At 43.7% G+C, this 26,702-nt stretch overlaps 1 protein-coding gene and 1 long non-coding RNA gene across 6 annotated transcripts in view; one reads left to right on the top strand and one right to left on the bottom strand.

Moving 5' to 3' along the window:
* Window positions 1-11,002, bottom strand: part of ralgapb (Ral GTPase activating protein non-catalytic subunit beta) — a 37,205-nt gene extending 26,203 nt beyond the window's left edge. For 3 of the 5 annotated variants that reach the window (XM_042341768.1, XM_042341769.1, XM_042341770.1), the window contains exons 1-7: window positions 10,893-11,002; window positions 5,647-5,871; window positions 5,090-5,292; window positions 4,808-4,971; window positions 4,141-4,327; window positions 3,495-3,626; window positions 2,741-2,919 (exon numbers count right to left, since the gene is read on the bottom strand). In XM_042341768.1, the coding sequence (XP_042197702.1) occupies window positions 2,741-2,919; window positions 3,495-3,626; window positions 4,141-4,327; window positions 4,808-4,971; window positions 5,090-5,292; window positions 5,647-5,832 (1,051 nt within the window). In that variant the 5' untranslated portion in view covers window positions 5,833-5,871; window positions 10,893-11,002. Of the gene's footprint in view, window positions 1-1,282; window positions 1,328-2,740; window positions 2,920-3,494; window positions 3,627-4,140; window positions 4,328-4,807; window positions 4,972-5,089; window positions 5,293-5,646; window positions 5,872-10,892 lie in introns of all 5 variants that reach the window. The other 2 variants (XM_042341766.1, XM_042341767.1) reach the window with 1 other exon arrangement.
* Window positions 11,003-11,126: 124 nt separating this feature from the next.
* On the top strand, window positions 11,127-25,424 carry LOC103171869. The gene is made up of 4 exons (XR_006085573.1): window positions 11,127-11,189; window positions 12,067-12,188; window positions 24,012-24,148; window positions 25,297-25,424. It is a non-coding gene; the product is annotated as an uncharacterized LOC103171869 (long non-coding RNA).
* The last annotated feature ends 1,278 nt before the right edge of the window (window positions 25,425-26,702 follow it).

Raw genomic sequence — 26,702 nt, 5'->3', positions numbered from 1 at the left:
ACAAACGTGAAGAATTACACATTCCATCCACCCTCTGGGGAACTTCCTTTTACTTCTGTTTATTACCACCCTAAACTTGTGTCATTCTGCGGGTTTTTAACAACTCACAGAATTGAGGTGCGACTGATTTTGTTTAAACCAGCAAGTGTATAAAAACTTTCCTTAAAATGGGGAATAATGTCAAGCGAATGAAACAAATCAGTATCAAAGAACCACAAGATGAATACCATGGCATTGATAATGTGAAGCCGATGGTGAGGAACGAGATAAAGCAGCAGCTAAACACACAGCTCAAATACATCCCATCCAATGCACCAGCTTTTACAATAAACTGCGCATTTCATGCCTAAAACTGAAATGACTTGCTCCAAAATCATTCAACTGGCATTCCATGCAGTTTTACATGCGAGACAATGTGGAGTGGATACAGTGCCCGAGATTCACCATTTTCAACAGCTACTCTTCAGGTCTACAATAATTAATAATAATCCTTGCATTTGATACAGCACCTTATCAAGTCGTTGTCACATTTCAAAGCACTTCACAGATTATACTGTAAAGTGGATTGACTGTATATTTTGGGGGAGCTAAACATGGTAGCCAATTGCGCACAGCAGTGACCCACAAACAGTAGTGGATTGAGTGACCAAATTATTATTTTTGAAAGAATTATTAGCAATAAGTGACATCCTTTAAAGGTTTTAAATGGACATTAACAAATTGAAAAAGGTAGTCCCATAATAGTAATAATAATAATCCTGTCATTTGATATAGCGCCTTATCACGTCTTTGAAATGTCTCAAAGCTCTTCACAGAATATACTGTAACGTGAATTGACTATATATTTTGTGGGCGAGACATATTAATAATTGAATCTCAATCTATGAGACGTCTAGAAGACGTGAAAAACGCTATATCAAATGTAAGGATTATTATGTGTGCTTATTCAGGAGTTACAATGACTGAAAGATGTACATTTTTTTTTAATTAAAAATTTTCTGGTCAGATTCCTGTGTGGCATTGATCAGTCTTGCACTGAAACTGACTTGCTAAGGTAGGTAGGCCAGACAAGGCGTAGCTTTAAAAATAGTAATTTTTTAAAAAAATGCCGCGTTTAGAAATGGAAATAGCTTCCTTGACTGCATCTGCACAGCCTCGTTCAAACAGAATACTGCAGCTTTAAAACAAATCTGATTGGCAGGAAACAGGGAGGTGCACATTAGTAACCATTATACCAGCTCCATGATTACTGATTACAGGCCGAATACTCAAGACTATATACCATAAGGGGGTAACTTTTCCCGAATGATATTGCTCCTTGCGATGCCTATGAAACAAAAGAGCATGGTGGTGTTTAAATGACATAGACACAGAATTAGACAGACTGCTACAGCACAGAAACAGGCCATTTAGTCCGTGCTTAATACTCCACACGGGCCCCCAACTCTCCTAATTCCCTTTCCCACACCCCTCAATTCTCTGCTCTCTAATGTATGTACATTAGAGCATTCAGTGAAGGAAGCTTATAAATACAAACAAAACAAGTGTGTCTAGAGACAGAAGTCAACAAACTGATTTTTCAAAATACCAACAAACTGATTCCAAAATATGTATTTACCAAAAGCAGGTAAACTGCATTAAACATTTATTGATAAAAGCATAAAACCATTCTTAATTAATGTAAAATAAATGTGGATAGATTTCAGTTAGGTCAGGGTATCAAGGGATATGGGGCAATGCAAGTAATTGGAATTGAAGTACAGATCAGGGATGATCTTATAGAATGGCGGAATAGGCTCGAAGGGCTGAATGGCCTACTCCTGTTTCTGTGCTCCTAAACCCCCTTTTACAATAGAAATAGCGGCCTAATTAATCAATTGGAAGCTTACAAAAATACATTAAAAGAAACTCCACTTTTCAGTGGGTTTTACCAGACTATTATAAATGGGATGATTGCTGGCAGAGTTGGGGAGGATTATTACAGAATGCTTTGGCCCAAGTGGCTGTTCAGGCTAAAACCATAATAATAATCTTCCTTGCATTTGATACACCCCCTTATCATGTCATTGACACATCTCACAGCACTTCACAGAATATACATTAAATTGTAGTGACTGTATATTTTGTGGGCGTAATGCGGCAGTCAATTGCACACAACAGTGTCCCACAAACAGTCGTGGATTGAGTGACCAAATTATTAGTATTTTTGTTTTTATAACCTTTAAGAGGGAATTGGATAAATATATGAAGAGGATCGGTATAAGAGGTTACAGGGAAAGAGCAGGGATTAGAGTGGTTAGCTCAGTTGATGAGCTCATACCAATATAGGCTCAATAGACTGAATGCTTCTATGAACTGTATGCCCAAAACACAGTTACCATGTCATGGCATTTCGGGACTCAGTGGATTAGGGAGTCACAGGGATACACTTTCCACTGTAGTCCAGTACAATGGGCAAAACCATTCACTGGAGACTCACAAGACAAGCTCCTGAACGGAGGCATCCTGGCCAACACCTGCAATGCACTACCTCACAAGGAGGGACAATTAAAGGTGAGCCACATACACCCTGAATGCTCTTGTACCAGCTTTGAGGCTAAAGTGTGGGAGAAGGCCGCTCATTGGTTGGGGAATGTTGCATTTCTCAAGAAGACTCTTATTATGAATATTTTCCCCTCTTAAACCTAAGATTAAAAACTAGTTTCATGTACATTAGGAATATATTGATGTGTAAATTTACCCAGGAATGCGTCCACCAGGCAGCTGACACCGCGCATGGCTCGAAAAAAGATCTGAGGAAGCTGCTTGAGGCAGGCGTGCTGGATCACTTCCTGGGTTATCCCACTGACATTCAAAAGCTGCTCCTGAAACTTTGGTGTGGTGCTGATTATGGTTGGGTTACTCAGGTCCACAGGATTGCTAAAATAAACAATTTAAAACAAAAAGATAGATTTCTGTTAGAAAATATCAACAACAACAGCTTGCATTTATATAACGTCCCTCATGCAGGGTAGCGTCCCGGAGCTCTTAACAGTGGCAGAGCACGAAGCCAAGCCCCAGGAACGGTCGAAGAGGAAGGTTTTTAGGCGCGCGATCTGAAGATGGGTAGGAAGGTGCAAACTATACACTGTATCTCAGGATACAGTATATAGTTTGGGACACGACATGTCAAGCGACTGCCAAGATGGTGGAAGGTGAACTGGATGGACCTTGGTCTTCTTTTGCCAAGCAAATTTTTATCTCCTTAGAAAGACAATTCATAAAACAAAACTACATCAATATTGCTCATATCGCCTCAAATTTCTTGTAGCTCAACACTAGCTGAATCAGACAGCTGGTTTTGCTTTATTAGAGGAATTTCACTCTTATCATGGTAAAGATCGGTCCGGATGAGATATCTATGCCAGTCTCCCCACAGTGAAACTGTGGGGCTTAATATTTCACTGTGGACTAGAGTCTACATCTGAGACACACACACCAAGAATGAACCTTACCTAAGCATGTGTAAAATACGAAACCAAGTCTGGGCGACACAGTCATTGTCCATTTCTGATGGGATCAGGTTTGCATCCTCATCAGGAACTTTGAACGGGGGGAACGAGGGCCCGTAGGTAAACCGAAGGAGCCTAAAGTACAGAGAAGCAAAAGTCAAAACCGTAATTCAAGTGAGATTTTTTTTTTTTAAAAAAAAACCTAAATAGCATCTCACAACATTTACCATCAGTTGTTTTCTCAAATTTCTTGAACACAAAAGATCTTAAAGTTTCATTACTGCATTATTCCTGTAATTAAGATCCCTCAAAAGGAAAAGCAATGGCTTGTAACAATTTTCTAATTTGACAACAGTTCTAAAGTATAACAAAATCTGAGATGTGGGACTGTGAGATTGAATTTACTAGGTCCACACTGTCAACCTCTGAATTCTTCTCAGGTTGATAGTCTCTTAGTTGGCTTTGCAGTTCCTTAGTAAAATACTATGATAGGTTTAGTCCAGTTCCTGATAAGCATGAGATAACAGCAACCAAGTGCCCAATACTTTACATCACTCAGACAGAGTGGGAATCCTGGCATAACATGCTGGAAACACTATCTCATTGGCTGAACAATGCAGTCTCTGACATAAAGACTCCAGGTACCTACCTGGAGGTCAGTGCACAAATGACTTTACTCCACTGCTCGACCACAGCGGGGTGATGCCTCCAGTTGGCTAACATTTCTCGAGCAGTCTTCCAGTACGGTGGGGTGGGGAAGCACCGGGTACATGCCAGGAACCAGACTTCAAACAGAACCCCAATCAACTTGTCAGCAAGGTTTTCTGCTAGTCCTCCTAAAGGAGAGGCAAGAAGAATAACACTCAGTTGGTCTTTATAATACTTATATATCACCTTATCGCGTCTTCAAGACTCTCAAAGCTCTTCACAGAATATACAGTAAAGTGAATTGATTGGATATTTTGTGGGCGAAACTCGGCAGGCAATTGCACACAGCAGCGTCCCACAAACGGCAGTGGATTGAGTGACCAAATTATTATTACTTATTTATTTTGAAGGGATTATTACTCCAGGAAAAGCGATCCGCCAATCGACAACAACCAGATTCCTACTTACTGCTGGTAAACAGAGGTGTGTGGAGTAAGGAAACTTGCCCAACGTTATGCCCTGCTCGGGAATCAGGCCCTGGTTCTCTCGCTTGCGATGCGAGTGCTCTAACCGCTGAGCTACAGGATTCTACAAATTATTTTAGAAAGACTGAAAATATAAGATTGGGTTCAATCGTGCTCGCAGTGGTTGTGGAGCAGTGTACTAACCTTGTATTGTTGGCGCTGCCAAAAGAGCGTCATTAATCTGCAGTAGGAAGAGCAGCAGCACTTCCCAGGTCTCCCTTGACATGTGAGCAGACTCACGTGCTAGTTTCTGAACAGCGGCTAGAACCCGCAGACACAGGGTGCTTTGGTTCTGTGCATGCTCTTGCCTGAGGTGTGGGCAAAACAAATGTACATGTCAGAAACAGCACATTCCAGCACAACACTGTAGTGTTATTTAATTTTAAGCAATGGTGCTTCCCCTTTAAGGGAACCCTGTGCACGTACCGTGGGACAAAAAGATTCTGTAAGTGTTTGAGAATAGTTTGTACGTATAGATTGGGTTCTTTGATAATGGGCTGAGGGATGGAGTCTCGGCGAGCCACCACAGCCATGATCCAATCGGTGTATACGTCCACACACAACTTTACTGTGTCTCCATCGAGAGGCAGCGTCAGGCCATAGCAAAGCACCTCCATGGTCCATTTTACCTGCCCAGTGAAGCAAAAACACAATTATCACTGTCCTGGATTGCACAAGTTTCTCTCAATCACACCCAATGCCGTTGAATCTTCTGAAGGAATATAAGGCCTTCCCGCTCGAAAACCTGGGATACAGGAACCACAGAACATCTCACTGATGAGTACAATCCTGCAAACCTCTCAACAGAAGTAACTTGTCAATTAACCAAAACATACACTACATATACTACACAAGGTTGACTGGCCCGAAAACAGTAAGAATTTGAACAGCAAACTGAAACAAAAAGGATTCCTGGTTTCTCTGAATTATAAACTTCTTTTTGCAAGTACTGTATGTTGATTCTTTCATTTCTGGTCTCTTACCTCTTTGTCTGTCTTCAGGATGCTTTCATTGCCCACCGCGGAGGAAATATTCAGTCCCTGTCCCAAGGGACGGACCACAGCATTTGCCACGTCTCTGCCAACATTCTCAGGATAGCTGTGCAGAACGCTCATGTGCCCCTGGTCGCTCTGGATAACCAGCTGGAGTGATCGCCACTCCGAATACATGGTGCATCTGTACCACACAAGCCTCACTTCAACATTTGTCTGAATGAAACAAAGATATCAAACAATATTAATATACAACTCGTCTTCTGTTCAATCCCTTGCCATCAAAACAAACACAACAACAAATTACATCTGTATTGCACTTTTCGCATTGGGAGGACATCCCCAGGTGCTGGACATTAAGGAATTTGAGATCCAAGCAGGTGATTGGGATCAGGAGGGGTGGAGGGCAGATAGGGTAGGAGTAGGAGGTTGACTGAAGGTACGGTCGAAGAGGAGGGTCTTGAGACCTGTCTTGAAGAAGGCAAGGGAGGGAGGAAGGCGAAGGAACAGTGGGGTGGAGTTCCAAAGGTTGGGGGAATAGAGGCTGAAGGCCTGACTGCCAATGGTGGAGCAGGCCTGTTGAGGGATGTGGAGCTGGCCGGAGCCTGCTGAATGGAGGGAGCAGACAGGTCGGGATAGACAAAATCAAAGTAACATCTCCAATGTTAACATCATGGTCACTTTAATTACCTGTACTTAAACTTCTTGAACCATTCTACGATCTCCTGAAGTAGAATTCCCCAGAAGTTAGAGCGGAAATATAATTTGATTATGAACTGTAACGTTTCAGATAGGAAGTTGGAAATTTGCTGGTAAATGTGATTTAGTTGCAGAAAGCTCAACACCACTTCGAGACCATACTTGGCGTGCTAGTATGCGTGAAGGACACTATATAAATGTAACTTGTTGTTGGTGTATATGCAAATGTGTCAAACATAATGTAAACTGCCTCAAATTTAAATGTACATCTCAGTTTAGGATCTTGTTCACTAGCTAAAATACAAATTCTCTTATAAATTAAGATCTGTTAACTCCAACTTCCTGAATTACCTGAGAGTCAAACTCAAAACTTTGTACACTGATGTGCATCTGAACTTCCTCCTCCTCCTCCCACCAATTACCATGATCATACTTTAATTACTACTTGCTACTGTCTGCCTAGAACAGGCATTTTGCTGAAATTTCCCCTGAAGTAACATCTCGTTTTTTTCTTTAAGTGAAGTAAAGATTGAACAGCAGCTTATATTCCTGGAATGGAAACATCGGGGCTCCACTAAAGCATCTCAATGGTGAAGCTGATCCCAAGACAACAACAAGATTACATTTTACATCGGGAGACTCCCTCACATCAGACTCACAACGAGGGCCAGATGAAACTGAGAAGTTTCTACGTAACATTTCATATCTAGACTGGTTAAATTGGGTGGTTTTCCTTCAACTCCCAAAACTGCATTCCATGAGAACCAAACCCCTTAACACACTCACACAAATATCAATCAACTCGATGACCTGCACCTCACCCTAATAGAAATCCACAGCAGAAACTCACAGCTGGTTGAAGTATTTCAGACTCATCCATTTTGGCCAACAACAATTTGCACTTATACAGCAGCCTCCACGCAGGGTAGTGTCTCAGAGCGGAGCCAGACTCTGAGTGGGGTGACCCTAAGCCCAGTCAAAAAGGAAGGTTTTCAGGCAGGACTTGAAAAAAAGGAGGGGGAAAGGCAGAGGGAATGAAGGAGAGTGTTCCAGTTTCAGGGCTTAGCGGCTGAATAGTCAACCTCCAATGGTGGAGTGGAGGGCACGAGGGACAAGCGGGAGGCCGGTGGTGCCAGTCGAGTGGAGGCACTGGGTGGTGGATTGGGGAGTGAGTAGGTCGGAGAGGTATGGAGGTGCCAAGGAGTGAAGAAAACCTGCAGAAAATACTGTGCATTCAGGTTGAAATCAACCAGTGCTTTCTGAATGTCAGTTTAAGCATACAACTTTCAAAACAGAAACACTATTCTGGAAAAGAAGGCGATGTCATCCAATTTTAAAGTCCAGAAACTCCTTCCAAAAGCAAATCTTAACTGTCTCATCTCATTTTGTTTCCAATCTTAGCGGTAGTGGCATAAATATTTCTGTTACAAGCATTTGTTTATAGACTATTTCTTCTGTGTCGTGATAAATTATACATCACAATATTAAATATTTCAATACCAGCCTTTATAAAGCACAAGTAATGGAACACTGGAATTTAACTTGGAATTAATTCCCTTTCCACACAAGCTAAAATCTGGTTAGCCATACCAGGACAAGAGATGAGGAAGATGAAAATGGTCAACAAGAAAGCAAACAGATGAGTTTGATGAATTAACAGAAGTTTCTCTGGTTTACATTTTGCTTTATTCTCTATAAACTGTATTGCAGCCAACTCACTTTCCTTAGATTTACCAAAGAACTAATTTAGGATGATAGCATTATCAGTGTTAAAATAAAAATAATCCTAGCATTTGATAAAGCACCTTAATAATAATAATCCTTGCATTTGATATAGCGCTTTATCACATCTTCGAGATGTCTCAAAGCGCTACACAGAATATACTGTAAAGTCCCAATGTGGAGCTTTAATCCACAACCCTCTGACAAATAACCCTCAGCACCTTGGGACGTCCTCCCGATGTGAAAGGCGCTATACACACGTACCTACAAGGCCATTCACGGCCTCGTTCCCTCCTACCTCTCCGACCTACTATCCCCCTACTTACCTGCCCGTACCCTCCGTTCCTCTGGCTCCGGTCTGCTCCACATCCCCCGCCCCAACCGCCCTACCATCGGTGGTCGGGCCTTCAGCCTCTCAGCCCCGAGGCTCTGGAACTCTATCCCCAGTGCCTTCGCCGCCTCCTCCCTCTCCTCCTTCAAGGACGGTCTCAAGACCTTTCTCTTTGACCATACCTTCAGCTCCCCTCTCGACTCTCTACCCCCTCCTCGCTCCCTCCCTTCCCTCCCCTCACCCTGACCATTTCCCCCCAATGCTCGGGTCCTGACCCAACTGTACAGCGCCTTGGGACGTCCTCCCGACGTGAAAGGCGCTCAATAAATGGAATCTTGTTGTTGTTGTAACATTGTATTGCATTGTGAAAGAGGAATGTGCTACCACCTAAGCCAGGCTAACACAACACACAGCATAACTTGATCTGCACTTCCTCATTATTAATTATTATTATTATTAATTATTCTGACAGGTCATAAACAGTGTGGGAAATGGCTACATTAATCTACATTCCTGTAGATTCCTGTAGATTCTCTTGATAATTCTCTTTGATAAAGGATGGCATTTATAGTAAACAAAATAACTTTTCTCTTAATTTACAGTAAACAACAGTAAATTATAGGTCTGAATGCGACAAAGTCAGGGTGCAAGGCATTATTGCAAACTCAAGGTCACCTCTATAAACCAAGGAACAATAAATTCTATCTTATAAACTGAAAGCAAGTTTTATTATATTCTGTTTTTAAAAAAACTTTTGAAAGTGAGTTATAGCACAATAAGGTCAAAGACATCCGTAATAAGGACATGTATTTGACCGCTTTAGGACTGATGAAAGATTGAGAGACATTTATACGAGGGCATTGACAAGCATATCAGAAATGTCCCCCAACCTACTGCATGCTCCAACCAACACTGATCAACACATGCTGTTTAATTCTGTGTTTAACATAAAGTCTGTACAATAAGTAGGAGAAACAGTATGTATCCAAACCAAACAAGAGTTAAAAATGATGATAATAATCCTTGCATTTGATATCATGTTGTTGAGACGTCTCAAAATGAGGTCCATGCATCCACCTATACATGGAAATTCCCAAGATATTTATGGAAATGGATTGTGTGTTCTTTCCCTGGAGGGATACGTCCTGCTTACCTAATTCCGGAAAGTATTAGGTGCATGTTGGCCAAAGCCAAGCCTTGGGGATCCCAGAGTGTGCTTTGGGGTGCTGCTGGCATTTAACCAAGCAAAACCACATAGCTTGCCATTGAGGACACTATCTGGCAAGCTGCCCACTGCTTGTCCAGCTAGGCCAACTCTAACTCTAACCATTAGGGCTTTGGCTTGCGAGCTGAGTGGGAAGACTCCCTGCCCACAGCGACTGTCCTGCCCTTCCAAGTACCACTGATGAGCCACGTTGGCTGGTCTGTCATCAGCAGTGTCCTGGAGTACTGCTGACCCAGCTGGCTCGGAACTGGACCCCTCCCGGAGGATCGTCACTTGTTGGTCAATGTTCCACTTCACCTTGTTTCAATCCCACAGTGTCTCTTGTACTGTAAATTCTACAATACCCAAAATGTTCACCCAAAGAAAATTATTCCAACACAACTACAGATAAACAGCAAAGCAAGGTCCACTAAAACTGAATACACTGAAAATGTCAACTTTTATTACGAACTGTCACCGTGGTCATTAAAAATAAAGCTTCAGCTAAAAAAACAAGTCTCTCACTGGCATAAAATGATTATGTTACGTCTTTTTGTGGGGAGGGGCGGGAGCACACTGAAAGGCTCAGAATCAGTAACAAAAGCACAAAGTGCCTGTAAACAACAAGAGAGCGGATGGGCTAGGCTCAGCCTTGAAATATTCTCCAGGTTTAGGCAGCTCCAGTGCAGTAATTTTCCTTTTATTGTAAAGTGATCAGCCATTACAATCATTCACATTGAGAGGTCAATAAGGTGCAATTGTAATGCAAACTTAAACACTGCACAGAAAGTGTCCTGTCATTAATTCAGATTAGCAGGAGGATGTGCTACCCACTACTGTATTGGCTTATATTCGCCCGCAAAATACAGTCAATTCACTTTACAGTATATTCTGTGAAGCGTTTAACGACGCTTCGAAGACATGATACAGCGCTGAATCAAATGCCAGGATTATTATTATAATTATTATTAGAACGTCAGGGTTTATAAATACACCAACAAAACCTTTGTATTCGTGGCTTCTGACATAACATGTTTGTACCTCGGTATTTGTTTTTTTGTGCACTGCAATGGATAGACCGGTGCTGGAGCTGACCCGGGCTAACGCTTGCGAAGCGGCAATCTGCGTACGTGAGCCCGAGGCTTCACCTGCACCGCAGGCCGCGGCGGGCAGTGCAGTAGGAGGGGCGCTGTTGTTTTTTGGACAGAACTTAACAGGAAGACAAATAAAGAGGATTAAAGAAACATCAGAAGGTGGTGTCCGGGCGCCATGGCGTGTTACCTGTGTAAATGGACGGAGCTAACATGTCCGCGCTGCGCCCGCTCGTCCCGCAGTCTCCGTTACCATAGAAGGGAAGCCATCGCTCGGCTCGGGGGATGGTCGGAGACGAGCCCCGCAGAGTCCGGGACGTGCCGGAAATAGCCGATATTAACCGAAGAGAGCCGAGGCTGCTCGGGGAGAGCCGGCGGCCGCCGGAAACAGACGAAGGTTCCGACGAATGCTCGGCGCCGCCCTGAGGCACAGGAGGCAAAAGCGCGGGAAGCGGTGTACGGCGGTTGAAGGGATGACGCCCCTCAGGTTTGTGAGATCGCGGCTGGAACGCGCTTCGGGGGTGGATTCCTGTTACTCCAAACCTCACCTACACTCTCGTCAGTGAAGTGACTGTCTCCGCGGGTCGGGGTCCCCCCGGAGCAGCGGCGGCCGCCCACAGACACAGTCACTACACTGCCGTAATTCCTACAAACCGTCCTCTGCACTTTTATTTCTTGTTTGATGCGACTGAAAGCTACCAGTAACCCTCGCTCCCGAGGGACACGGTTGAAGCAGGAAATGTTGATTCTTTCCAACACAGATTAGATAGTTTTCTTTTAGGAAACAACATTTATGGGACACAGCACATGGGTAGTTCAGGACATAGGTGATGCGACTGCCAGGAAGGTGGAAGGCGACCCAGATGGACTGGGTCTTTCATCTTGCATTCTTATGCTCTTATGTTCTTATGCATTTGATGTAGCGCCTTATCAACAACAACAACAACAACAATAAGATTTCATTTATTGAGCGCCTTTCATGTCGGGAGGACGTCCCAAGGCTCTGTACAGTTGGGTCAGGACCCGAGCATTGGGGGGTGAAATGGTCAGCGTGAGGGGAGGGAAGGGAGGAGGCGAGGAGGGGGGAATAGTCAGTGTGAGGGGAGGGAGAGAGCGAGGAGGGGGGAAATGGTCAGTGTGAGGGGAGGGAGAGAGCGAGGAGGGGGGGAATGGTCAGTGTGAGGGGGAGAATGGTCAGGGGGAGGGAAGGGAGGGAGTGAGGCAATGGTCAGGGGGAGGGGAGGGAAGGGAGGGAGCGAGGAGGGGGGAAGTGGTCAGTGGCATGGTTGTGGATTTTCACACTCGGACTATATGTTGTTATGATGGATGCATATGGTAAAAATATTTTTTATTGTGATTCAAAGTATTAAGGCATGTGTCAAGCGATGTGTTGGAACCCAGCAACCAGTATTATTAGCAATGGAATATGATTCGAACGATGATGATTATCTGGAAGATAAAGAGTATGGCCCAGATGAAGATTAAGGTATTCTCATACTTAAGAAACTAATCTCATTTATGAAGATGTGACTTTAAATTGTGTAAAAAAACAAACAGAAACATCTGAAAAATGGAGGTTGTCATAATTATGAAGAATGAACCAAAAGATTATAAAAGGAGGGATTGACAGATAATTTAGGTAGTTATAATCATATGTTTCTATGTATAAGGTAACTAAAGTTCAATACACATGATGCTTAAAGCTTCGGTCGAGGCTTTGGTTTAAACCTCAACTGCCTGTTTGAACATAAACAAACTTCCATTGGTGGATAAGGGAACCGCCCCTTATTCCTCTGCATTGTATATAAGTTTGTGCGAACAGCACGTGGGGGGCGTTTTAACTTGGAGAAGTGGCGACCCTATCTCTGTTACCAGACTAGTGTGACTGGTTCAGACTTAGAGAAATAAACTTGTTTGTGTTTCAGTAAGTTGTTTCTGTGTTTATTGTATGTGTGTGTCTACAATACAGGACAAGAAGGTAAAACAAAAATTTACCTAACAGTCAGGGTGAGGGAAGGGAGGGAGCGAGGAGGGGGTAGAGAGTCGAGAGCGGAGCTGAAGGCTGAAGGTCAAAGAGAAAGGTCTTGAGACCGGCCTTGAAGGAGGAAAGAGGAAGTGGCGAAGGCACTGGGGATAGAGTTCATTCAGGAAAACCAATCGGTTGCATTTACATAGGAACATAAGAATTAGGAGCAGGAGTAGGCCATTCGGCCCCTCGAGCCTGTGCTCCGCCATTCGATAAGATCATGGCTGATCTTCAGACCTAACTCTAATTACCTGCCCTATCCCCATATCCCCTAAACCCTCTATTTTTAAAAAATCTATCAGTCTCAGCCTTGAAGATGTTCAAGGACTGAGCATCTACAGCCTTCTGGGGTAGTGAATTTCACTGCCCTCTGAGTGAAGAAATGTTTCCTCAACTCTGTTCTAAAAGGCTGACCCTTAATTTTAAGACTGTGACCCCTGGTTATAGATTCTCCTCCCGGGGGAAACAGACCCTCAGTGTCTACTTTATCAGCCCTTTAAGAATCTTGTATGTTTCAATAAGATCTCCCCCAATTCTTCTGTACTCTTGAGAATACAGCCCCAGTTTATTCAGCCTATCCTCATAGGTCAGTCCCCACATCCCAGGAACTAACCGAGTGAATCTACGCTGCACCCCCTCTATGTCCTTTTTTAAATAAGGACCAAAACTGCACACAATACTCCAGGTGCGGTCTCACCGGGGCCCTATACAGTTGCAGCAAGACTTCCCTACTCTTGTACTCTGAACCTTTTGCAATGAACGCTAACATGCCGTTCGCCTTCTTAGTTGCTGCTGCACCTGCAAACTAACTTTTTGAGACTGGTGTACAAGGACACCCAAATCCCTCTGAACACTAACACTATCTAATCTCTCCCCCTCTAGAAAATAATCTGTTTTTCTATTTTTGCTACCTAGGTGAATAACTTCACACTTCCCCACATTAAATTCCATCTGCCACCTACTCGCCCACTCCCCTCGCCTATCTATATACCGTTGCAATCTTTTTGCATCATCCTCAGAGCTTACTCTCCCACCGAGTTTAGTGTCATCCGCGAATTTAGATACGTTACATTCAATGTCCTCGTCGAGATCATTGATGTAAATTGTAAATAGCTGAGGCCCAAGCACTGATCCTTGTGGCACTCCACTAGTCACATCCTGCCAATTCGAGAATGACCCGTTTATCCCTACTCTCTGTTTTCTACCCGTTAGCCACTCTTCAATCCATGCTAATATGTTCCCATTAATCCCGTGGGCCTTAACCTTGTGCAATAGCCTTTTGTGTGGCACTTTGTCAAATGCCTTTTTAAAATCTAAATATACTACATCTACTGGTTCCCCCCTATCTAACCTGCAGATACATCTTCAAAAAACTCTAAAAGATTAGTTAAGCATGACTTCCCTTTTGTAAAGCCATGTTGACTCTGCCTAATCTTGTTATGGTCTTCCAGGAATCCCATAACGACATCCTTAATTAAGGACTCAAGAATTTTCCCTACCACTGAAGTCAGACTAACTGGTCTATAGTTCCCCATCTTTTCTCTCCCACCCTTCTTAAATAGTGGTGTCACGTTTGCAATCTTCCAATCAATGGGAACCGTTCCAGAATCCAGAGAATTTTGGAAGATCAAAGACAAGCCATCCACTATCTCAGTAGCCACCTCTTTTAAAACCCTAGGATGTAGGCCATCAGGTCCAGGAGATTTATCAGTTTTAAGACCTGATAATTTACCTAAAACCATTTCTTTACTAATATTAATTCCTCCAAGTTGCTCGCTAACATTGTCTTCTTGGTTCCCCTCTATTCTTGGTAGGTTTTCAGTGTCTTCTAAGGTGAAGACAGTAGCAAAGTACTTGTTTAATGACTCTGCCATGTCTTTGTCCCCTACTATAATTCCCCCGTCTCTGCCTGTAGCGGACCCAAATTTACTCTTGACAGCCTCTTCCTCTTTATATATTTATAAAAAACTCTTACAGTCTGTCCTTATGTTCTTCGCTAATTTGCCCTCATATTCCATTTTCTCCCTCTTAATCAATTTTTTGGCTCTTTGTTGATCCCTAAAGTTCTCCCAATCCTCGGGTTTACTACTCATCTTAGCTGTTTTATAGGCTTCTTCCTTTAACTTTATACTGTCCCTAACTGCTCTAGTTAGCCACGGTTGGGCCACCTTTCCCGTGGCATTCTTATTCCTCAAAGGAATATGTGCTCGCTGGGAATTTTGCACTATCTCCTTAAACGTCTGCCATTGCTGGTCTACTGTCAAATCCTTAAGTCTAATTTCCCAGTTTATTTTGGCTAAATCCTCTCTCATACCAGCAAAATTGGCTCTACTAAAAAAATTAAGACCTTTGCTTCGGACTTAACTACTCTCTCTAACTTAATTCCATCATATTATGATCACTTTTCCCTCGAGGAGCCTTAATTTCCAGTTTGCTGATCAGCCCTGCTTCATTGCACAAAACAAGGTCTAATATGGCCTGTTCCCTGGTTGGCTCCTCGGCACACTGATCCAGATAATTATCCCTAATACATTCTATAAACTCTTCCTCTATCATACTTTTCCCAATTTGGTTGTCCCAATCTATGTGCAGATTAAAATCACCCACAATTAATGTTTTTCCTTTGCTACATGCTCCGCTAATTTCCTGATTTATACCTTGAGAGATACTGTGACTGCTGTTCAGGGGTCTATAAACTACTCCCACTAGAGTTTTCTGCCCCTTGTTGTTACGTACTTTTCATAGATTTTTTTCATAGATTCATAGAATGTTACGGCACAGAAGGAGGCCATTCGGCCCATCGAGTCTGTGCGACTCTTTGACAGAGCGTCACTTTCACTAACCCCAATCACCAGCTTTCTCCCCATAACCCTGCAAACCTGTCTTCCCCAGATACCTATCCAGTTCTCTCTTGAAAGCTGTTACTTCTACCCATACTGACTCTACTTCCTGCTTTTCCTCTCTACTGTTTTTAATCCCATCCTTTATTAGCAGGGCCACCCTCCCCTCCTCGTTTACCACATTGCCTATCTTTTCTTTACACCACGTATCCTGGAATATTTAGCTCCCACCCTTGATCTCCCTGTAACCATGTCTCGGTGATGGCTACCGGATCATACCCGTTTGTTTCTATTTGTGCAGTTAATTCATCTATCTTGTTTCGAATACTTTGCGTATTCAGATATAGCACCTTTAATTCTGACTTTGGGCTATTAGTCCTATTCACCAGTGAAAAAGCGCTATATCAAATGCAAGGATTATTATTATTATTACCCTATCCCTGGGCTTCCTTTCCCCGTTTGACACACTTTGCTCATCTCCCTCGTTAATCCGCTCTCCCACTTTCATTGGTCCTAATTTTAATTGTAACGGATTACATGTGATTGATTTTACGCACCCCTTTAGTAGTTTAAAACCCTGTCTACCTCCCTATTTATTCGTGTTGCCAGGACATTTGTCCCAGCCCTGTTTAGGTGGAGTCCATTCCTTTGGAATAGCTCTTGTCTCCCCCAATACTGGTGCCAGTGGCCCATAAAGTGAAACCCCTGCCCTCTGCATCACTCTTTTAGTCAGGTATTCAGCTCTTTAATTTTCTTTTGCCTGTACCAATTTGCCCCCGGCTCAGGTAATAATCCCGATATTAACACCTTTGATGTTCTACTCTTTAGTTTAACTCCCAATTCCTGGAACTTGCTCCTCAACTCGTCCCTACCGGTCCTTCCTACATCATTGGTCCCTATGTGAATCATAACAATTGGATCCACTCCCTCCTGCTTCAATTTTTTCTCCAGCCCAGAAGTGACGTCCTTCACCCTGGCCCCAGGAAGGCAACAGAGTCTTCTTGTCTCCCTGCTATGGCTGCAGAAAAGTGCGTCAGTCTTCCTGACTGTCTCATCCCCAATGACCACTATATTCCTTCTGACTATTCCCCTTTGTGTGGCCTCCTGTATAGAGGTGTTGGGGTAAGTTTGCCCATCTTCCTCACAGACTTCCTTGTCCACACAGGTTGCAAATATTTCATGCCTGTCGGACAAGGTTAAAGCCTGAGGTTCCTCTGCTCCTTTCTTTCGGGTCCCCTTACCCGCCTGTCTGATCGTCACCCATATATGGCATTCTTAGGGTTTCATAATGAGTCACAATTATTGTTATAAACCTTTGTTCTGATAATCTAATTTTTTTGAGATTGATACAAACTTTGTGTCTCAATGACGAAATTTGAGAAGTCTCGCCTCGCAAGCGAAAGACCTGAGTTCAATTCCCGGCAGCGCAAAACCTTGGGCAAGTTTCCTTACTCCACATGCCTGATAATAATCCTTCAAAAAAAAACAATAATAAAATCAGTCACTTCAATCCATGATTGTTTGTGGGACGCTGTTGGGCGCAATTGGCAGCCGCATTTCACCCACAAGTATACAATCAATTCACAGTCTATTCTGTGAAGTGCTTTGAGACATCTAGAAGACGTGAAAAAGGGCTATATCAAATGCAAGGATTATTATTATCACCTCTTGGAGTCCATGTAAATTCTTATTATTGTTATACAATATTTTTAAGAATAAATTTTATTCCTTAGAAAATATTTGGGTGTTGTGAGCAAATATTGTTTTTTCCACATGAAGTATTGTTTTGGTATGTTGCAAAACATTTTTGAAATGTACTGTAATAACAATTTCAGTGTTCGGTAAATAATGAGCCATTCACTGGAGCAGAGGACTGTTTAGGACTATTCTTATGCAGATCATAAATCCCCACTCTTTGGAACATCCCTTCAGCTCGCTCCTTCCCTCGCCTCCTTCAAAACATGTCTCAAGACTCTCCTCTTCGACTGTCCATTCGACCACTCCTACCCTCCTCCCTTATCCCAACCCCCTCCCCCTGCTGGGGTCTGATTGTCCAGTGCCTTGGGACATACTCCCGACGTGAAACAACAACAACAAGATTTAATTTATAGAGCGCCTTTCACGTCGGGAGGATGTCCCAAGGCGCTGGACAGTTGGGTCAGGACCCGAGCAGTGGGGAAATGGTCAGGGTGAGGGGAGGGAGCAAGGAGGGGGTAGAGAGTCAAGAGGGGAGCTGAAGGCACTATAGGGCTATACAAATGTATAGCTCGAAAGAGCTAAACAAAATGTAATTTTGTATTGTATTAGCACTATGAACAGTATATTACCGTCTAGAGAAGACGCGTCTTGGAGTTCATTATTTCTATTGGATTTTACCATTAGTTTTAAATATTTAGATGATAGGAACATAGGAATAGGAGTTCGCCATTTGATCCATCAAGCCTACTTCACAATTTTTATTAGTTCCAAAAAGCTCTTTGTTTTGCTAATCCCATTTCTCATTGCCTTTTCTCGATATCCTTTTATAGCCTCACTTTCCAAGTAGTGTACCTCACTACCAAGTACTGTTCCTATCTGCCTCAAACACCTCAATTGATTCTAAATATTTATTGCAATGCCATTATGTGTTGCTTCACTGCCTCTCACTATATCCTCTACTATCAATCCCCTTGAAATTGGTGACAATTAAGTTATGAAATTAATTTAAATGTTTGTAAGATATGTTCACAATCTATTAACAGAATGCACAACTTAAGTTGTTCATGAAATACCTGCTTCAATTTCACACTTTTCAAGCAACATAAATTGTTCATAATTTAAATGTTGGTCACACAGATAATGTCGATAAATTAATGAACAAGGTGGTGTTACTGTGCAAGGGTATCTTTCAGAACATAACTAAGTGGCAAAACCCCTAGTATACATACTCTTAACTCATGATTCATAATTTCTATTGATCACAAAATTGTTTTATGTGGAAGCATGTCAGTATTTGCATTTAGCTAGAAAAAGTAAAACATGGAAAATTAGGTTTGAAAAGAAAGAATAATTGGTACCTACATTGAAAGTTAAAAAGCCGAATTTTGATTGTGTATATCAGGAAATTTACATCATATATTTAATACAACCCTGCTATTGTCTTAGTAATCTAATATATTCCACAGAGTACCGTTTAGACAAGTTAAGAAACCAAAAAGAAAGATGTGAAAAAAGTATGAACATAAAACTATTTTAAATTACAACTTCATCCAACTAATTTATTTCTATTTTGTATGTTTCCAGAGAAATAATAATCCTTACATTTGATATAAAGCCTTATCATGTCTTAAAGACAAAGTGCTAAACAGAATATACTGTAAAATTAATTGACAGTTTACTTTGTGGGCGAAGCAGCCAATAACGCACAGCAGTGTCCCACAAACAGCCATGGACTGAGTGACCAAATTATTATTTTTTTGAAGGGATTAATACCCTTCAAAAAATGATCCGCCAATCAACTATCAACCTGGTTCCTACTTACTGCTGGTAAACAGAGGTGTGTGGAGTAAGGAAACTTGCCCCAACGTTTTGCCCGGCCCAGGAATCGAACCCGGGTCCTTTCACCTGCGAGGCGAGTGCTCTAACCACTGAGCTGCAGGATTCCACGGTAGCAGTAGGAACTCCTTTGGCCCCTAGGTGGGGCTGCAGGCTACTGTTAACTGTTCCCACCTACATACCAGGTTAAAGCACGCTCTCGTTTGTCAAACTCTTTTGCGATGCAGTTCTCACAAGTGCCAGTGGCTTGGGACATCCTCCCGACGTGAAAGGAGCTTTCCAAATGTCACTTCGTTGTTGTTCTCCACATTGGTTCATAAGATCACAAGATTGATTTCGATGAACAAGGATTTTTTGCCTCTTCCAATCTCATCCTTCAGAACACATTATAAAGGCATTCAAGAGGACACTAGACCTTCACATGAAGAAGAGAGGAATAGAAGGGTATGATAGGGAGCAAGGAATGAGTGGTGTGAACACCAATCCTACCATCCCTGCATCATAGCATCAAGCTGCTTTTTAAATGAGTCCAGTATCCAGGCCTCAACCACTCGATGAACTGCTCCAACAACAACAAGATTACATTTGTATAGCGCCTTACACGTCGGGAGGATGTTCCAAGGCGCTGGACAGTGTACAGCATTTCAGACCCGGCTGAGCGGAGGGAGCGGGCGGGTTGGTAGAGGGTTAGGAGGTCGCAGAGGTAGGGTGGGGCGAGCCCATGGAGGGCTTTGTAGGTGAGGACCAGGATCTTGATGAACAAGAGTTTCAGCGGCCTGAGGGGTGAGGTAGTGGCGGAGTCGGGCGATGTTGCGGAGTCATTGATTATTCTCTGAGTAAAGAAAAACTTCCTGTTATCTGTCCTGAAATTGCATCCTTCAAGCCCCCCCCCACTCCCTCTTATCATTTACTCTTACCTTTCTTCCTTCAAACCTCCCCTGTTGCAACCCGGCCTCCCAGTCACCTGTGTGAAGTGCTTCGACACGCGCGCCTGATGTAAAAGGTACTAAGACAAATGGGCAACAGGAGAAACAGGGCCGAGAAAAGGAGGAATGCAGTCAAAAATTTTTTTTTATTTTTTAACCCATTCCTCGTGTACAGATCCCATCTGCCCCAGAAGTGGTTCCAGTGGTTTAGAAACCTAAAGTCCTCCTTCCTGCACCATTTCTCAGCCAGGCATTCATGTGTTTGATCCTCCCGGTTTGATATTCACTTGCATAAGGTATTAGGAGTAATCCCGAGATCACCACCATTGAGGTCCTGCTCTTCAGCTTCTTCCCAAGCTTCTGATATTCTCCCTGTAGGGTCTCAGCCCTTTTATCACCTACATCATGGATCCTGACATGGACCACAGCTTCCGGATTTTCCCCTTTCCCCCTGTAGTATGTTTTTCACCCATTCCGTGACGTCATGCACCCTGGCCCCAGGGAGGCAGCATACTAGGCGCGAGTCCCGTCTTTTATGGCAGAAACGCCTGTCTATCCCTTTACCTGTTGTATCCCCGATAACAACAGCATTGGCATTTTTCCCCTTATCCCCCTGAACATCCATTACCTTTTGACTCTTCTCGCCAGAGGTGTCCTCACCGGTATCCAGTACCGAGAACCGGTTTGTGAGTGCCACACTCTTAGAGGATTTCTGTACTGCCTGTTTTTTTGCTCTACGTCGGATGGTCACCCACTCAGCCTTTTTATGAGCCCTCTGTGTAACTGGGGTGACCACCTCCTGAACTCTCTGTGACTGTGGGATGACCACCCCCTGAACTCCCTGTGGCTGTGGGGTGACCACCCCCTGAACTCCCTGTGGCTGTGGGGCACCACCTCCTGAAAAGTTCGATCCATAAATTCTTCAGCCTCCCGTATCCTATGTAGTGACTGTAGCCTCTCCTCAAGCTCAGCGACCCTGACTTCAAGCTCAAGTAGTTCCTACACAGGTGTTTGTCCAGAACACATGAACCATCCTGGAGTTCCCACGTGGTGCACAGTGTACATGGAATGGGTCTCAGCTGCCCTGCCAGGTTTTCAGACATCTCAACAATTTCGGGGTAAATAGGTAAGAACAAGTAATTTCACACCTTTTATTCCCTTGCTCACACTCCTTATACACTAAACGCCTGCTCAACACCTACTGCCACAGGAATCTGACCTTTTGTGCAGGCTCTTGGAGGGTTTGTTTCTCCTTTACAAGTTCTCACCTGCACCAAATTCCCCCTCGGCACCGAATTCCCACTCTCACCTAATTCCCAAACAGAATTCTCACTCCTTTGCCTCCTCATGTTCTTGGGCTCTCTGCTCAAGTTCTGTGAATCAAATGGTGCAGGATTTGTTCTGTGAAAGTAGCCTAAAGCACTGAATTTCCCTGCATGGTGAAAAAAAACTAAGAAGCATAGGATCTTTTTTAAAAATCTGCCCCCAAATCGATTGATTATCTTAGATAATAATTACTTATACCACACTTACAGTGGCAAATAGGAGTCATGTCAGTGATGTGATTTAGATCCTGTTTACCACTGGAAAATCACAATTGTGGAGTCCTGTAGCTCAGTGGTTAGAGCACTCGCCTTGCAAGCAAGAGACCTGAGTTTGAAACGTTGGGCAAGTTTTCTTACTCCACACGCCTCTGTTGACCTAGCAGTCAATACGAACCTGGTTGTTAGCCGATTGGTAGATCGTTTTTACGGGAGTAATAATCCCTGCAAAAAAAATTGATCAACTCAATCCACGACTGTTTGTGGGATACTGCTGTGCGCAATTGCCTCCGCACAAAATATACAGTCACTACACTTCGAGTATATTCTGTGAAGCGTTGTGAGACGTCTCAAAGACATGATAAGGTGCTATATCAAATGCAAGGATTATTATTACAGAGGATTTTTAGTGCACATTTTATTGGCCCAAGAGATTTGTATTGTGAAACCTAGGAGTATCGTCAAAAACCAGAGTGAGGTACACCACCAATTTCAAAAGGTAACCTAAATTAAGTAAAAATTAGCTTGGATTTTAAAAGCTTGTAGGTTTTGGAAGGAAGAAAGGTGACTAACACCACCACCACCATCACAACAACAAAGTTACATTTGTATAGCGCCTTTCATGTCGGGAGGACGTCCCAAGGCGCTGGACAGTCAGTGTTTCGGACCCGAGCTCAGGGTCAGAATCGGGGAGGGTGGAGGGCAGGGGGGCAAGGAAGGTGATCGAAGGTATGATCAAAGAGGACGGTCTTGAGGTGGGTTTTGAAGGAGGCAAGGGAGGGGGCAAGGCGGAGTGACTGCGCAATGAAGTTCCAGAGGGTGGGGCAGAGTGACTGAATGCTCGGCCGCCATGAAGCAGGCTGGAGCCCACTGACCGGAGGCAGTGGGCAAGTTGGTAGGAGGTTAGGAGATCGCAGTGGTAGGGGGGAGCAGGGCCATGGAGGGCTTTGAAGGTGAGGACCAGGATCTTGAACTGTATCCTCTGTGTGATGGGAAGCCAGTGGATTCGGGCGAGGATGGGGGTGATAGGGTCACGGAGCCTGTTGCGGGAGAGGGCACGGGCTGCAGAGTTCTGGATGATCTGCAGCCTATGGAGGGAGGAGTTGGGGAGGCCGACAAGCAGGGAGTTTGCATAGTCAAGCCTGGATGCTATAAATTCGACAGCCTGTTGTGCGAGACAGTGGTGGAGCCCAGCAATGTTGCGGAGGTAAGGAAAGGCAGAGCAGGTCATGGTATGGATGTGGGCTAGAAAGGATAGTTGAGGGTCAACCAGGATGGCAAGGTTCTGGGCTGGCTTAGTAAGGTGGGTGTGCAACCATGGATGGTGATGCTGTCAGCGCCTGAGATGTGGAGGCGCTGACGGGAGCCAATCTTGTTGACGTTCAACTGAAGAAAGTTAGCTTTCATCCAGGGCTTGATGTCTGACAGACATTCTGTCAGGACAGCAGTGGGTCCTGGAGTCAAGGCTGAAGGCAGAGAGGTAGAGTTGGGTGTCATCTACATACATGTGGAAGTTGACCCCATGTTTGCGGATGATGTCACCAAGAGGGAGCATATAGATATTGAAGAGGAGGGGACCAAGGACCGAGCCCTGAGGAACGCCGCACGAGATGGTACTGGGGCTAGTGGAGAAAGTGTTTGTGGAGATGAAGTGGAGATGTTGTGAGAGGTAGGATCTGAACCATTCAAGAACAGAATCATGAAGGTTGAGGTGAGAGGAGAGGCGGTGGAGGAGGACACAGTGGTGGAAGATATCGAAGGCAGCAGAGAGGTCAAGGAGGACGAGGAGGCAGATGGACAGAATGTCATTTGTCACTTTGACCAAAGCAGTTTCTGTGCTGTGGGTGAGGTTCGTGAAGGGAGTGGCAGGAGAGGAAAGAGGGAAGCTTTAAAGTGCTGATAAAGAATTGAATTGAATAGGCCGCTGAGATCCTCTTTCCTGCATTCATCACATTCAGGCTCGACTACGCTAACTCCCTGCTTGCTGGACATCCCAACTCTTCACAAGATGCAGATTATTCAGAACTCTGCAGTTCGTGTCCCCTCCCATACCAAGCTCCGTGAACCGATCACCTCTATCCTTGCCTGCTTCCCCATCCCATACCAACCTGTCCGCTCCCTCTGCTCAGCAAGCACTGGCCTGCTTCATGTCCCCTGCCTCCCCCATCAGGCCTTCAGCTTTTCTGCCCCATCCTCTGGAATGCCTTCCCGGAATCCCTCCAACTTGCCCCCTTCCCTTACTAATACAATTAGTTTTCGCTCCCTTCAAGGCCAGTCTCAAGAACTTCCTGTTTGATCGTCCATTCCCAACTGCCTACCCATCACCCCTTTAGATTCTAATCTCCAGCTCTGTCCAACCCCTTGGGACATCCTTCTGACTTGAAAGGCACTTCATAAATGTAATTTTGTTGTTGAGTAACAGACAGTGTTTAATTTTAACAGAATGGCAATGGTTGGAATGGTGTTTTTGGAATGTGGAAAGAACAAGCAAAGAAAGTTCAGAGGATCAAAGCATCGTGGTACTGCGGAGAGTAGATAAAGATAAAGAAATGTGCCATGAAGAGAAGTTGGGTCTAGAAGTAAGAATCTGAACATCATTTTCAAATATTGTTTTTCTCTAGGCATTATCAGTCCATCAACCTATTACCTTCTAACCTAGTTTGAGTAAGTCTGCCATTATACATTAGCTACTCCCCCTCCTAGTCACTTCTGTACAGATTTCAGATGAAAGACATCATCTTTGTTTTCCTTTCCCAACTATAAAAATGTATGTTCTTCAAGCATTTTATTCTGAAAACCTTGAATAATGATTTTTCACATCAGGCCTTAATGGTATCAGGCATAATAATAATAAAAATCTTTGCATTTGATATAACGCCTTATGCCATATCTACGAGATGTCTCAAAGCGCTTCAGAGAAATAGTGTAAAGTGAATTGACTGATTATTTTGGAGTCCTGTAGCTCAGTGGTTAGAGTACTCGCAAGCGAGAAACCTGGGTTAGATTCTCGGTAGGGTAAAACCTTGGGCAAGTTTCCTTACTCCACTCACCTGATAATAGTACCTCAAACAAAAAAAACAATAGTAATTTGGTCACTCAATCCACGACTGTTTGTGTAACACTGCTGTGCGCAATTGGCTGCCAAGTTTCACCCACAAATAAACAGTCAATTCACTTTACAGGAAATGCTGTGAAGCACTTTGAGACGTCTTGAAGATGTGAAAAGAGCTGTATCAAATCCAAGGATTATTATTATTTTGTGGCCGAAACACGGCAGCCAATTGCGCACAGCAGTGACCCACAAGTAGTTGTGGATTGAAGAGACCAAATTTTTTTTTCTTTGGAAGGAACTTTTACCCCCGAAAAAGCGATCTGCCAATCAACTAACAACTGGGTTCTTACTGCTGGTTAACAGAGGCATGTGCAGTAAGGAAATTTGCCCAACATTTCGTCCTGTCAGGACTCGAACCCAGGTCTCTCGCTTGCGAGGCAAGTTGCTCTAACCACAGAGCTACAGGATTCCATGTAGCGCATAGTGCAAACAATACAAATTCAAGTCTACAGGCAATTACGATTTGCAATAAATTGTCAGATCAGATCTACCTTACTGTTTTCAACTTGGCCTACGTAAAAGAGCAACTAGAATGATCTTAAATGCAGAGTGACTGATATGTGAAAAAATACTGAAGAAATTGGTTGAGGAATGTTTATTTTTTGTTACTGATAGAGCAAACCCTGACTCTTACTTCAAGTCGAGAGCCCAGAGTGAGCTACGTCCGGAGTGAGGCGAGGCCAGAGTGTGAGGGAATTTGGTGAGAGTGGGAATTGCTTCTGTGAGTGTCGTGAGAACTGCTATCGTGAGTACATAACCCGATTTGTTGTTATTATTATTCAAGTCTTGTACTAGTTGTTGTAGTTGTTTTAAGTCTTGTGTTAGTTAAAATAGCTGATACCATTGGGGTAACTTTACAGGGAGCAGCTGTAGCCAATTAGGCCTAGCCAATAACAAGTAACTTATTGATTAACTTAACTTATTGATTAATCACTTGATTAGGTGTTAATTCCAAATTACTGCTGAGCAAATCAGAAACGGGTTGCACCCAGAAAGTATAAATAGGAGATAGCTGCGAGAGCCACTACTGGGGGAGGTGGGATCATTACCTTGCGGATGGGCGGCACTTAAGCAAGGCAGGGGTTAGCTTCCTGGCCAAGAGATTATCGAATGCTGGGGGGCTAATTTAAACTAGTGGTGAGGGGGGATGGGTATCCCAGGATAAACAATAGATTAGGGAATAGAGGAAAAAGACAAGTGGGAAATATAGAGCAGGTACATGTGGACAATTTCCTCAAATGCATGTACCTAAATGCACGTCGCTTAGGGAATAAGGTTGATGAGCTGCAGGTTCAACTGGCCGTAGGGGGTTACGATGTGGTAGCAGTAACTGAGACATGGCTCAAGCCAGGACAGGAATGGGAGATAAATATTCCAGGGTATAATGTGTTCAGGAAGGATAGAGAAGGAAGAAAGGGTGGAATGGTGGCAATATTAGTTAAGGATACAATTGTAGCTGTAGAAAGGGACGAGACTCTAGAGGGCCCGACAACAGAATCGATCTGGTTAGAGGTCAGAAATAGGAAAGGAGTGGTTACACTGATAGGGGTTTACTATAGACCACCAGAGAGCGGAAAGGAGATGGAAGAGCAGATCTGCAACCAGATCATGAACAGATGTAGGGCGAACAGAGTTGTCATAATGGGGGATTTCAATTATCCCAATATAGATTGGCAAAATCGCAGCGTTAAGGGCAAGGCCGGAGAAAGATCCATCAACTGTGTACAGGAAAATTTTCTTGAGCAGTATGTCTCCAGTCCTACAAGGAAGGAAGCATTGCTGGACCTTGTCCTATGGAATGAAGTAGGTCAGGTTGAACAAGTTTCGGTAGGGGAGCATCTAGGTAACAGTGACCATAATATTACTAGATTTAGATTACTCATGAACAAGGACAAAGTACAGTCAAGGGTGAAAATGCTTGACTGGAAAAGAGCTAATTTTGATGGGCTAAAGAGGGACCTAGAGTTGGTGGACTGGCAAGTAAGAATGGCAGGTAAAATGACTCATGAGCAATGGGAAAT

This window comes from Callorhinchus milii, unplaced genomic scaffold (genome assembly GCF_018977255.1).
Source record: "Callorhinchus milii isolate IMCB2004 unplaced genomic scaffold, IMCB_Cmil_1.0 Scaffold18, whole genome shotgun sequence".
NCBI classification, from domain to species: domain Eukaryota; kingdom Metazoa; phylum Chordata; class Chondrichthyes; order Chimaeriformes; family Callorhinchidae; genus Callorhinchus; species Callorhinchus milii.
The sequence above is the reverse complement of the archived record's forward strand: the minus strand, read 5'-3'. Positions and strand labels throughout refer to the sequence as shown.